Source organism: Oncorhynchus keta, chromosome 4, assembly GCF_023373465.1.
Source record: "Oncorhynchus keta strain PuntledgeMale-10-30-2019 chromosome 4, Oket_V2, whole genome shotgun sequence".
In the NCBI taxonomy this organism is placed as follows: domain Eukaryota; kingdom Metazoa; phylum Chordata; class Actinopteri; order Salmoniformes; family Salmonidae; genus Oncorhynchus; species Oncorhynchus keta.
The window spans coordinates 69588513-69602764 of NC_068424.1; the positions used below are offsets into that span (position 1 = coordinate 69588513).

General features: G+C 47.8%; 1 protein-coding gene and 1 long non-coding RNA gene across 7 annotated transcripts in view; one reads left to right on the forward strand and one right to left on the reverse strand.

Annotated features, from left to right (window-relative positions):
- The window catches only part of macrod1 (mono-ADP ribosylhydrolase 1), a 119607-nt gene that overhangs the window by 25218 nt on the left and 80137 nt on the right, over positions 1 to 14252 (reverse strand). For all 3 annotated transcript variants that reach the window (XM_052514001.1, XM_052514000.1, XM_052513999.1), the window contains one exon: positions 5783 to 5899. In XM_052514001.1, the coding sequence (XP_052369961.1) occupies positions 5783 to 5899 (117 nt within the window). The remainder of the gene's footprint in view (positions 1 to 5782; positions 5900 to 14252) is intronic.
- LOC127927539 (uncharacterized) lies at positions 3393 to 5708 on the forward strand. Of its 4 annotated transcripts, none has more exons than XR_008127985.1 (3): positions 3393 to 3749; positions 4030 to 4099; positions 5679 to 5708. It is a non-coding gene; the product is annotated as an uncharacterized LOC127927539 (long non-coding RNA). The 4 variants fall into 4 exon arrangements; XR_008127984.1 differs by lacking the exon at positions 5679 to 5708 and adding an exon at positions 5574 to 5603; XR_008127983.1 differs by lacking the exon at positions 5679 to 5708 and adding an exon at positions 5149 to 5178.

A 14252-nucleotide genomic window follows, 5' to 3' on the forward strand; every position in this document is an offset into this window, starting at 1 on the left:
TCCTCCCCACCCTCCATTTTCACTAACTCCTTTCTCCCACCCTCCATTTTCACTAACCCCTTCCTCCCACCCTCCATTTTCACTAACCCCTTCCTCCCACCCTCCATTTTCACTAACCCCTTCCTCCCACCCTCCATTTTCACTAACCCCTTCCTCCCACCCTCCATTTTCACTAACCCCTTCCTCCCACCCTCCATTTTCACTAACTCCTTCCTCCCACCCTCCTCTCATCTATTCCCTCTCTTTCTCCCCTCTCTGTCTATTGGTCTTCTCATGTACTCTTTCTCCCACTGTGAAGTTTAACTCAACAATGACAAAAAGCTTGTATCCAACAGTCTACCACCATGCTTTTAACACTCACACACATCCAACCAAGGACAACCACAAGCAGAGAGACAAAGAGACACACCTACATACATCCAAACAAGGACAACCACAAGCAGAGAGATAAAGACACACACAAACACAAATAACGGAGGACATCATAGCTAAGTGAATACATTAAAGAGTGTATGAATCTCTAAATACAGTCAGACCAACCACATAATTACTGCATCCACACCAGGACACGGGAGGAAGGTTGGAGGAGAGAGGGGGAGGGAAGAGAGAGGGAAGAGAGAGGGGGAGGGAAGAGAGAGGGGGAGGGAGGAGAGAGGGGGAGGGAAGAGAGAGGGAAGAGAGAGGGGGAGGGAAGAGAGAGGGGGAGGGAGGAGAGAGGGGGAGGGAAGAGAGAGGGAGGAGAGAGGGGGAGGGAAGAGAGAGGGAAGAGAGAGGGTGAGGGAAGAGAGAGGGGAGGGAGGAGAGAGGGGAGGGAAGAGAGAGGGAAGAGAGAGGGGGAGGGAAGAGAGAGGGGAGGGAGGAGAGAGGGGGAGGGAGGAGAGAGGGGGAGGGAAGAGAGAGGGAAGAGAGGAGAGAAGGGGAGGGAAGAGAGAGGGGGAGGGAGGAGAGGGGGAGGGAGGAGAGAGGAGAGAAGGGGAGGGAAGAGAGAGGGGGAGGGAGGAGAGAGGGGAGGGAGGAGAGAGGGGGAGGGAAGAGAGAGGGAAGAGAGGAGAGAAGGGGAGGGAAGAGAGAGGGGAGGGAAGAGAGAGGGGGAGGGAAGAGAGAGGGGGAGGGAGGAGAGAGGGGAGGGAGGAGAGAGGGAAGAGAGAGGGGGAGGGAAGAGAGAGGGAAGAGAGAGGGGGAGGGAGGAGAGAGGGGGAGGGAGGAGAGAGGGGAGGGAAGAGAGAGGGGGAGGGAAGAGAGAGGGAAGAGAGAGGGGGAGGGAAGAGAGAGGGGAGGGGGAGGAGAGAGGGGGGAGGGAAGAGAGAGGGGAGGGAAGAGAGAGGGAAGAGAGAGGGGAGGGAAGAGAGAGGGGGAGGGAAGAGAGAGGGGGAGGGAGGAGAGAGGGGGAGGGAGGAGAGAGGGAAGAGAGAGGGGGAGGGAGGAGAGAGGGGAGGGAAGAGAGAGAGGGGGAAGAGAGAGGGGAGGGAAGAGAGAGGGGGAGGGAAGAGAGAGGGAAGAGAGAGGGGGAGGGAGGAGAGAGGGGAGGGAAGAGAGAGTGAAAAGAGAGGGGGAGGGGGAGGGAAGAGAGAGAGGGAGGAAGAGAGAGGGGAGGGAAGAGAGAGGGGGAGGGAAGAGAGAGGGGGAGGGAAGAGAGAGGAAAAGAGAGGGGGAGGGGAAGAGAGGGGGAAGAGAGAGGGGGAGGGAAGAGAGAGGGGAGGGAAGAGAGAGGGGAGGGAGGAGAGAGGGGGAGGGAGGAGAGAGGGAAGAGAGAGGGGAGGGATGAGAGAGGGGGAGGGATGAGAGAGGGGGAGGGGGGGAGAAGGGGAGGGAGGGGAGAAGGGGAGGGAAGAGAGAGGGGAGGGAAGAGAGAGGGGAGGGATGAGAGATGGTGGGAGAGAGGAGAGAGAGTGAGGGAAGAGAGTGGGGGAGGGAGGAGAGCGGGGGGGAGAGAGGAGAGAGAGTGAGGGAAGAGAGAGGGGGAGGGAGGAGAGAGGGGAAGGGATGAGAGAGGGGGAGGGAGGAGAGAGAGGGAGGGAGGAGAGAGGGGAGGGAGGAGAGCAGGGGGAGGGAGGGAGGAGAACGGAGGAGAGAAAGGGAGAACAAGGAAGAAGGAAGTGAATGACGAAAGAGGGAGAGAAGGAGGGTAGGGATGTATAATACCATATGCAGTGAATATGTTATAATTCACTCTGTGTGATATAACATGCATCAATTATCTTTGTTGGTTGGAATAATGTCCAAAGGCATGGTGGTGTTATAATTCCCTCTGTTTGTTACAGGTCGTATAGCCTCCAACATTTTATAAGACCACCCTGTGTGATAGAGATGTATAGCTGGCATATCATCGCTGTGTGATAGAGATGTATAGGAGGGATATCATCGCTGTGTGATAGAGATGTATAGGAGGGATATCATCGCTGTGTGATAGAGATGTATAGGAGGGATATCATCGCTGTGTGATAGAGATGTATAGGTGGGATATCATCACTGTGTGATAGAGATGTATAGGAGGGATATCATCGCTGTGTGATAGAGATGTATAGGAGGGATATCATCGCTGTGTGATAGAGATGTATAGGTGGGATATCATCGCTGTGTGATAGAGATGTATAGGTGGGATATCATCGCTGTGTGATAGAGATGTATAGGTGGGATATCATCGCTGTGTGATAGAGATGTATAGGTGGGATATCATCGCTGTGTGATAGAGATGTATAGGAGGGATATCATCGCTGTGTGATAGAGATGTATAGGTGGGATATCATCGCTGTGTGATAGAGATGTATAGGTGGGATATCATCGCTGTGTGATAGAGATGTATAGGTGGGATATCATCGCTGTGTGATAGAGATGTATAGGTGGGATATCATCACTGTGTGATAGAGATGTATAGGTGGGATATCATCACTGTGTGATAGAGATGTATAGGTGGGATATCATCGCTGTGTGATAGAGATGTATAGGTGGGATATCATCACTGTGTGATAGAGATGTATAGGAGGATATCATCGCGGTGTGATAGAGATGTATAGGTGGGATATCATCGCTGTGTGATAGAGATGTATAGGTGGGATATCATCACTGTGTGATAGAGATGTATAGGAGGGATATCATCGCGGTGTGATAGAGATGTATAGGTGGGATATCATCACTGTGTGATAGAGATGTATAGGTGGGATATCATCGCTGTGTGATAGAGATGTATAGGTGGGATATCATCACTGTGTGATAGAGATGTATAGGAGGGATATCATCGCGGTGTGATAGAGATGTATAGGTGGGATATCATCGCTGTGTGATAGAGATGTATAGGTGGGATATCATCGCTGTGTGATAGAGATGTATAGGTGGGATATCATCGCTGTGTGATAGAGATGTATAGGTGGGATATCATCACTGTGTGATAGAGATGTATAGGTGGGATATCATCGCGGTGTGATAGAGATGTATAGGTGGGATATCATCACTGTGTGATAGAGATGTATAGGTGGGATATCATCACTGTGTGATAGAGATGTATAGGTGGGATATCATCACTGTGTGATAGAGATGTATAGGTGGGATATCATCACTGTGTGATAGAGATGTATAGGTGGGATATCATCGCTGTGTGATAGAGATGTATAGGTGGGATATCATCGCTGTGTGATAGAGATGTATAGGTGGGATATCATCACTGTGTGATAGAGATGTATAGGAGGGATATCATCGCTGTGTGATAGAGATGTATAGGTGGGATATCATCACTGTGTGATAGAGATGTATAGGTGGGATATCATCGCTGTGTGATAGAGATGTATAGGAGGGATATCATCACTGTGTGATAGAGATGTATAGGTGGGATATCATCACTGTGTGATAGAGATGTATAGGAGGGATATCATCGCTGTGTGATAGAGATGTATAGGTGGGATATCATCACTGTGTGATAGAGATGTATAGGTGGGATATCATCGCTGTGTGATAGAGATGTATAGGAGGGATATCATCACTGTGTGATAGAGATGTATAGGAGGGATATCATCACTGTGTGATAGAGATGTATAGGTGGGATATCATCACTGTGTGATAGAGATGTATAGGAGGGATATCATCGCGGTGTGATAGAGATGTATAGGTGGGATATCATCACTGTGTGATAGAGATGTATAGGTGGGATATCATCACTGTGTGATAGAGATGTATAGCTGGGATATCATCGCTGTGTGCTAGAGATGTATAGGTGGGATATCATCACTGTGTGATAGAGATGTATAGCTGGGATATCATCGCAGTGTGATAGAGATGTATAGGTGGGATATCATCACTGTGTGATAGAGATGTATAGGTGGGATATCATCACTGTGTGATAGAGATGTATAGGAGGATATCATCGCTGTGTGATAGAGATGTATAGGTGGGATATCATCACTGTGTGATAGAGATGTATAGCTGGGATATCATCGCTGTGTGCTAGAGATGTATAGGTGGGATATCATCACTGTGTGATAGAGATGTATAGCTGGGATATCATCGCGGTGTGATAGAGATGTATAGGTGGGATATCATCACTGTGTGATAGAGATGTATAGGTGGGATATCATCACTGTGTGATAGAGATGTATAGGAGGGATATCATCGCTGTGTGATAGAGATGTATAGGTGGGATATCATCACTGTGTGATAGAGATGTATAGGTGGGATATCATCACTGTGTGATAGAGATGTATAGCTGGGATATCATCGCTGTGTGCTAGAGATGTATAGCTGGCATATCATCGCTGTGTGATAGAGATGTATAGGAGGGATATCATCACTGTGTGATAGAGATGTATAAGAGGGATATCATCGCTGTGTGATAGAGATGTATAGGTGGGATATCATCGCTGTGTGATAGAGATGTATAGGTGGGATATCATCACTGTGTGATAGAGATGTATAAGAGGGATATCATCGCTGTGTGATAGAGATGTATAGGTGGGATATCATCACTGTGTGATAGAGATGTATAAGAGGGATATCATCGCTGTGTGATAGAGATGTATAGGTGGGATATCATCACTGTGTGATAGAGATGTATAGGTGGGATATCATCACTGTGTGATAGAGATGTATAAGAGGGATATCATCGCTGTGTGATAGAGATGTATAGGTGGGATATCATCACTGTGTGATAGAGATGTATAGGTGGGATATCATCGCTGTGTGATAGAGATGTATAGGTGGGATATCATCGCGGTGTGATAGAGATGTATAGGTGGGATATCATCACTGTGTGATAGAGATGTATAGGAGGGATATCATCGCTGTGTGATAGAGATGTACAGTATAGCTGGGATATCATCGCTGTGTGCTAGAGATGTATAGGTGGGATATCATCGCGGTGTGATAGAGATGTATAGGAGGGATATCATCGCTGTGTGATAGAGATGTATAGGTGGGATATCATCACTGTGTGATAGAGATGTATAGGAGGGATATCATCACTGTGTGATAGAGATGTATAGGAGGGATATCATCGCTGTGTGATAGAGATGTATAGGAGGGATATCATCGCTGTGTGATAGAGATGTATAGGAGGGATATCATCGCTGTGTGATAGAGATGTATAGGTGGGATATCATCGCTGTGTGATAGAGATGTATAGGTGGGATATCATCACTGTGTGATAGAGATGTATAGGTGGCATATCATCACTGTGTGATAGAGATGTATAGGTGGGATATCATCGCTGTGTGATAGAGATGTATAGGTGGGATATCATCGCGGTGTGATAGAGATGTACAGCGCAAGCTGGGATATCATCTCCTCATGGACTCACACTTGGCAGGCAGGCCGTAGCCCCCTGTAATCTTAGCCTCTCCCGTCTCACACCCTTGAAGCTCAGCACACTCAGACCTCAGGAGGGGGCCGGCCGTGCGGTGGATTGCACCATCCACTGAGGAGAGAGGGAAGAGAGAGAAGAGAGGATGAATATTTGTACAATTTGTATAAACTGTCAACAACAAAAAATGTAAATGAGGTATGAAGTGAATTGACAATTGCCTGTGCATTGTTAATGTGAGAGGAGGGGTGAGAGATATAATTTACATGCATATAAACACACACACACACACACACACACACACACACACACACACACACACACACACACACACACACACACACACACACACACACACACACACACACACACCAGCTCCCACTGTGGAACCCTTCACATTGATGAGCAATATCAGTTGACGTTATCTAAATCGAGGGAAATTATTATTTGATTTGGGAGACACTTTATCTCCTTCCCATGATCATTGAACTAACAATCATTAGTGCACAGCACCCCTCACTCCAGCACTAACAACTTGACAGCTCCACACGGGACTGGGAGTGGGGGGGTGTGAGTTCAGTGTGTTGGGTTGGATCCTTCCTGGAACATCACTTATTATCACCATGCCCTGCCACTGTGTCATACATTATCACCCTGCTCTGCCACTGTGTCATACATTATCACCCTGCTCTGCCACTGTGTCATACATTATCACCCTGCCCTGCCACTGTGTCATACATTATCACCCCGCCCTGCGTCATACATTATCACCCTGCTCTGCGTCATACATTATCACCCTGCTCTGCCACTGTGTCATACATTATCACCCTGCTCTGCCACTGTGTCATACATTATCACCCTGCTCTGCCACTGTGTCATACATTATCACCCTGCTCTGCAACTGTGTCATACATTATCACCCTGCTCTGCCACTGTGTCATACATTATCACCCTGCCCTGCCACTGTGTCATACATTATCACCCTGCCCTGCCACTGTGTCTTAGATTATCAGCCTACACTGCCACTGCGTCATACATTATCACCCTGCCCTGACACCGTGTCATACATTATCACCCTGCCCTGCCACTGTGTCATACATTATCACCCTGCCATGCGTCATACATTATCACCCTGCCCTGCCACTGTGTCTTACATTATCACCCTGCCCTGCCACTGCGTCATACATTATCACCCTGCCCTGACACCGTGTCATACATTATCACCCTGCCCTGCCACCGTGTCATACATTATCACCCTGCCCTGCCACTGTGGCATACATTATCACCCTGCCCTGCCACTGTGTCATACATTATCACCCTGCCCTGCCACTGCGTCATACATTATCACCCTGCCCTGCCACTGCGTCATACATTATCACCCTGCCCTGACACCGTGTCATACATTATCACCCTGCCCTGCCACTGCGTCATACATTATCACCCTGCCCTGCCACTGTAGCATACATTATCACCCTGCCCTGCCACTGTGTCATACATTATCACCCTGCACTGCCACTGTGTGATACATTATTGCCCTGTGACTAAGGGTGGAAGGCAGGGTACGATGGCTGACTGACTGTCTGAGAAAGAAACACACAGACTGACTGTCTAGGTCCCCTGGGGGGTAGAGAAGCAGCATTTAGTTACAGTACTGCTGTGTGAATAGAACTGGAGGTGACGCGCACCAGACAGCTAGTCACCCCCACCGATACACACTCTCACTCACTGAAATAGAGAACAAGTGTTATAACAAGACCAAGAGAGGAGAAAGGAGAGAGGGAGGGATGGAGGAGAGATGGGAGATGGAGGGAAAGAGCGATAGATGTATAAATAGTTTGATGGAAGAGACATACAGATATAGTTAGAGAATAGGAGAGAGAAAAGGGAGAGAGATGGGAGAGGAAGAAGATCATAGCAAGGTCATTTTTAATTTCAGGTTCCTTATGTTTGACCTTGTATTTGACAGAGTTACGTGATGTGAGTGTGCGCGTGTGGTTTGTGTCTGTGGTGTGTGTGTGTCTGTGGTGTGTGTGTGTGTGTGTCACAACCTCCAGTGTAAGGATTTGTGGGGGTGTATGAAATATGCGTTCTCTATGATCCTGGCTTATATACCTGCCACTGCTCACAAACCTGCATTTATCAGACTACAGAGAACAGACACATACATGACTGTTTCAAGTCGCAGACCTACAAAGACGATGTGACGACACAAAAACAACAAAGATACAAAGACAATATCTCTCACAGCTCTAGAATGACTGTAGTCATTCAATGTGACAAGTGGGAATACTAACAAGTTCACTTAAGAGAAAATGGATTCTGAATCTATAAATGTACAACTCAACTCCTACCTCATGAGAACACTGAAGGAAATGTGTGAGTCTACATATTCATATTCTTCATCCTTTTTTGTTCTTCTTGAGGAGAGGAAAAGAGGAAAGAATAAAGAGACATGAGAAATGAAAGGAGAGGAGAATGGTAGAGAGCATGACAGGAGAGATTTGAGGATAGAGATTTTTAAAAAGAAAGTGATGAGAGAAATAAAGAAAACTCAGAGAGGGGCAGTCATTAAAGAGGGAGAATAAAGAGAAAAGAGAGGAGGGTTGAAGAAGAATAGAGTTAAGTAGAAGAAACAACAGGTGATGAGAGGAAACAAGGGGAAAGAGGAGGTGCAGGAGGAGTAGAAGAGAGGAGGGGTGCAGGAGGAGCAGAAGAGAGGAGGGGTGCAGGAGGAGCAGAAGAGAGGAGGGGTGCAGGAGGAGCAGAAGACAAGAGGGGTGCAGGATGAGCAGAAGGGAAGAGGGGTGCAGGTGGAGCAGAAGAGAGGAGGGGTGCAGGAGGAGCAGAAGAGAGGAGGGGTGCAGGTGGAGCAGAAGACAAGAGGGGTGCAGGAGGAGCAGAAGACAAGAGGGGCGCAGGAGGAGCAAAAGAGAAGAGGGGTGCAGGAGGAGCAGAAGAGAAGAGGGGTGCAGGATGAGCAGAAGGGAAGAGGGGTGCAGGCGGAGCAGAAGAGAAGAGGGGTGCAGGATGAGCAGAAGGGAAGAGGGGTGCAGGTGGAGCAGAAGAGAGGAGGGGTGCAGGAGGAGCAAAAGAGAAGAGGGGTGCAGGCGGAGCAGAAGAGAAGAGGGGTGCAGGATGAGCAGAAGGGAAGAGGGGTGCAGGTGGAGCAGAAGAGAGGAGGGGTGCAGGAGGAGCAAAAGGGAAGAGGGGTGCAGGTGGAGCAGAAGAGAGGAGGGGTGCAGGAGGAGCAAAAGAGAAGAGGGGTGCAGGCGGAGCAGAAGAGAAGTGGGGTGCAGGAGGAGCAGAAGAGAAGAGGGGTGCAGGATGAGCAGAAGAGAAGAGGGGTGCAGGCGGAGCAGAAGAGAAGAGGGGTGCAGGATGAGCAGAAGAGAAGAGGGGTGCAGGAGGAGCAGAAGAGAGGAGGGGTGCAGGCGGAGCAGAAGAGAGGAGGGGTGCAGGTGGAGCAGAAGAGAGGAGGGGTGCAGGAGGAGCAGAAGAGAAGAGGGGTGCAGGAGGAGCAGAAGAGAAGAGGGGTGCAGGAGGAGCAGAAGACAAGAGGGGTGCAGGAGGAGCAGAAGAGAAGAGGGGTGCAGGAGGAGCAGAAGAGAGGAGGGGTGCAGGCGGAGCAGAAGAGAGGAGGGGTGCAGGTGGAGCAGAAGACAAGAGGGGTGCAGGAGGAGCAAAAGAGAAGAGAGGTGCAGGCGGAGCAGAAGAGAAGTGGGGTGCAGGAGGAGCAGAAGAGAAGTGGGGTGCAGGAGGAGCAGAAGAGAAGAGGGGTGCAGGATGAGCAGAAGAGAAGAGGGGTGCAGGAGGAGCAGAAGAGAGGAGGGGTGCAGGAGGAGCAGAAGACAAGAGGGGTGCAGGAGGAGCAAAAGAGAAGAGGGGTGCAGGCGGAGCAGAAGAGAAGTGGGGTGCAGGAGGAGCAGAAGAGAAGAGGGGTGCAGGATGAGCAGAAGAGAAGAGGGGTGCAGGATGAGCAGAAGAGAAGAGGGGTGCAGGTGGAGCAGAAGAGAAGTGGGGTGCAGGCAGAGCAGAAGAGAGGAGGGGTGCAGGAGGAGCAGAAGAGAAGAGGGGTGCAGGAGGAGCAGAAGAGAAGAGGGGTGCAGGAGGAGCAGAAGAGAAGAGGGGTGCAGGCAGAGCAGAAGAGAAGAGGGGTGCAGGAGGAGCAGAAGAGAAGAGAGGGGTGCAGGATGAGCAGAAGAGAAGAGGGGTGCAGGCGGAGCAGAAGAGAGGAGGTGTGCAGGCAGAGTAGAAGAGAGGAGGGGTGCAGGAGGAGCAGAAGAGAGGAGGGGTGCAGGAGGAGCAGAAGAGAGGAGTGGTGCAGACGGAGCAGAAGAGAGGAGGGGTGAGTGTTGGCTTCAGGGACCTGTCAGGACAGTGTTTCAGTCTTACTGTCATCTCCCTACAACCTCCCTTATTAAACACTGTCAGCTAGAGGAGAAGGTGATAATTGGCTCTATGCTTACCTGGCTGGGAGGCTGCTTTTCTCAGCAAAACACACTCAGAGACACACACACACACACACACGCACACAAACACACACACACACACACGCACACAAACACATAGATACACACAAAACTACTACACTCACAGACACACAACACGCAAAAACACACTCTTACTTGCTGTACATAGGGAATACTAAGTCGCAGCAGATAACCTTGCCAGCTGACCAGTGATAGGTCCAGAGCCTGTCTGTTGAACTAATGGGGTGGAACTATTGCCTTTCCCAGAGTCCCCCAGCGAGAGGGCCAATCATTTATTTCAGCCTGGTTGCCATGGCAATATTTAGGATGGTCTGGTGGTGGACACCGTACAGTCCGGCCAACACAAAGCTCAAAGACAACATCAGCAGTATAGTGTGTGTTTTGGGGGAAAAACTGGGTTCAGATATTTAAATACTTGTTTTCTGTGTATTTGAGTATTTCTAATAATGTGGCCCCAATCAACTTCTTCTTTTGAAAGTATTTGAAAGTATTTTCAACTACTTATTTCAACTACTATTTTCAAATATCTGGGTTAAATGCATTTGAGTCAGTGTATTTCAGTATTTTCAAATAAATTCAAATATTCACCTACTTAGTAATATAGATATTTTACATAGTATTTGAACCCAGATCCTGTTGGGGGAAGTGATTCATTTATCTTACGCTGACTGTATATGGACAGTGTATATAGCAGTGGTCACCAACCTTTTCTGAGTCAAAATGCAGTCTGAGATCTACCGCTCATTTAAAATAAAATAAAAACAAGACTGAAAACGTAAGCCTATGCAACATGAACCAATTAAAACCAGTTCTGGAGTGATGAGGTTTGTGCATTTGACTATAGGCCCAATACATTATCACTGCATGTTCTTCTCAGACCATTTTCAAATTATATATATTTATTGTGTGTATGTATGCATGTATATTTTATCACACTGGTAATTTATAATTTGTTGTGTCACTTGTGAGGCACAGTGGAGTTAGCATAATAATTGGCAAATATATGTATATATTTTGTTGTTGTACTTTTACCCCCTTTTCATGAAATCTAATTGGTATCAGTCTTGTCCCATCGTTGCAACTCCCCGACCGACTCTGGAAAGGCGAAGGTCGAAAGTCCTCCGAAACACCACCCTGCCAAGCTGCACTGCTTCTTGACACACTGCTCGTTTAACCCAGAAGCCAGACACACCAATGTGTCAGAGGAAACCCCGTCCAGCTGGTGACCGAAGTCAGCATGCAGGGTCCCGGCCCACCACAAGGAGTCGCTAGAGCGCGATGGGACAAGGAAATCCCGGCCGGTCAAGCCCTCCCCTAACCCGGAGCAGCGTCCCTCATCCCTCCCTCCGCTGAGAAAAGGGGACATAGTCTTCCAGCTGATGGCGATGGCATTATTTCTGCCTCATGCACCAATTCATGTTGTTACTCCTATGACCAGAGAAAGTGGAATATTCCTTGATATTAAAAAAGACACAAGCAGCTAATAATACCAACGGTAGCTTATCGGAACACTTTGCTGTACTCCTTCAATTCAGCTGCAGTGCTGGTTGTAGCGTGGGTGGAAGTAGGGAGAACGCACATTTCATGGCTTAAAGTGTTGACAGGGCTGAATAACAACTGAAACATGAAGTCAGTCATAAAAACAGCAGCTCTTTGCTGTATTCGTTGACAGTCTCTCTCGTCATGGCTGTAAAGTTTTGAAATCTCACAGTATCAACTTTGCTATGAGCTCGAGGTTTCTTTTTACAGTCTATGGCTCATGGAAACTGTGCAGACACAGTGATCTGAGCTATCTGATTGGCCAGCGATAGGCACTCTTGACTTAGTGTCTAGACCTGCCGGGTAGGTGGAGTTCTACCTTTAGACACATGACATGGTTGAAAATGGGAACACTGCCTTCCTGGTGCTATGGCTGCTGGATCAAGGGCACCAACAGCACAAATACATAAAGAAAATAGGAAGGCCTTATCCTTGTTTTTTTACAGAAATGTTTGATGATCGACTAGGAATGCCTTGGATATACACCGGTTGGTGACCACTGGTATATAGAATACTGACTGGCATTGACAAGAACAACACTTATTTTTAACTGATCTTGTTTTCTTAAGAGACTTTAGCAGATCTGTGAATTGACTATAAGTGAATGCTGCATTATTATGTATGTGTAGGTGTTTTGACATGGAGCTCATTCTATGCTGTTCCCCAGCAGCCCACAGAACACACACATCACAGTACAGCTCATCTCTGCTACCCACTCTGCCTGCCTGCCTCCTGTTAGCCACTGTGAGACACACAGTTGAACAGTTGAAAAACACTGGCCTATTGTGAATGTGATGTATGCAGGACAAAGAGTTTCCCTTCTCTCTTCAAATCCTAATCTATCAACTTCATCACCCACTGAGCTCCTGCTCACTGCCTTTATGTCCCTCCCTCACTGTCTTTCAAACATTTCCCCTTGTTTATCTCTGTCTCCCCCTCTCTTTAAAGGTCTGACCAGTCTGTACCTGCCTACTTGTTTATCTCTGTCTCCCCCTCTCTTTAAAGGTCTGACCAGTCTGTACCTGCCTACTTGTTTATCTCTGTCTCCCCCTCTCTTTAAAGGTCTGACCAGTCTGTACCTGCCTACTTGTTTATCTCTGTCTCCCCCTCTCTTTAAAGGTCTGACCAGTCTGTACCTGCCTACTTGTTTATCTCTGTCTCCCCCTCTCTTTAAAGGTCTGACCAGTCTGTACTTGCCTAATTAGCATCTCCCTTTACTCTGCCATAAAGAACAGAGGAGAGAGAGAGAAAGTGAGATTGCCAGTGATAGAGAAGATGGGAGAAAAAGCATATCCACTGTTGATCTAGAGTTGATACACGGTGAGAGGAGAGTGTATAGAACCAGATATCTAGAGTTGATACACGGTGAGAGGAGAGCGTATAGAACCAGATATCTAGAGTTGATACACGGTGAGAGGAGAGCGTATAGAACCAGATATCTAGAGTTGATACACGGTGAGAGGAGAGCGTATAGAACCAGATATCTAGAGCTGATACATGGTGAGAGGAGAGCGTATAGAACCAGATATCTAGAGTTGATACACGGTGAGAGGAGAGCGTATAGAACCAGATATCTAGAGTTGATACACGGTGAGAGGAGAGCGTATAGAACCAGATATCTAGAGCTGATACACGGTGAGAGGAGAGCGTATAGAACCAGATATCTAGAGTTGATACACAGTGAGAGTAGAGCGTATAGAACCAGATATCTAGAGTTGATACACGGTGAGAGGAGAGCGTATAGAACCAGATATCTAGAGTTGATACACGGTGAGAGGAGAGCGTATAGAACCAGATATCTAGAGCTGATACCAGATATCTAGGTGAGAGGAGAGCGTATAGAACCAGATATCTAGAGCTGATACATGGTGGAGAGCGTATAGAACCAGATATCTAGAGAGAGAGCGTATAGAACCAGATATCTAGAGCTGATACATGGTGAGAGGAGAACCAGATATCTAGTTGATAGAACCAGATATCTAGAGTTGATACACGGTGAGAGGAGAGCGTATAGAACCAGATATCTAGAGTTGATACACGGTGAGAGGAGAGCGTATAGAACCAGATATCTAGAGTTGATACACGGTGAGAGGAGAGCGTATAGAACCAGATATCTAGAGCTGATACACGGTGAGAGGAGAGCGTATAGAACCAGATATCTAGAGTTGATACACGGTGAGAGGAGAGCGTATAGAACCAGATATCTAGAGTTGATACACGGTGAGAGGAGAGCGTATAGAACCAGATATCTAGAGTTGATACACGGTGAGAGGAGAGCGTATAGAACCAGATATCTAGAGTTGATACACAGTGAGAGTAGAGCGTATAGAACCAGATATCTAGAGTTGATACACGGTGAGAGGAGAGCGTATAGAACCAGATATCTAGAGTTGATACACGGTGAGAGGAGAGCGTATAGAACCAGATATCTAGAGTTG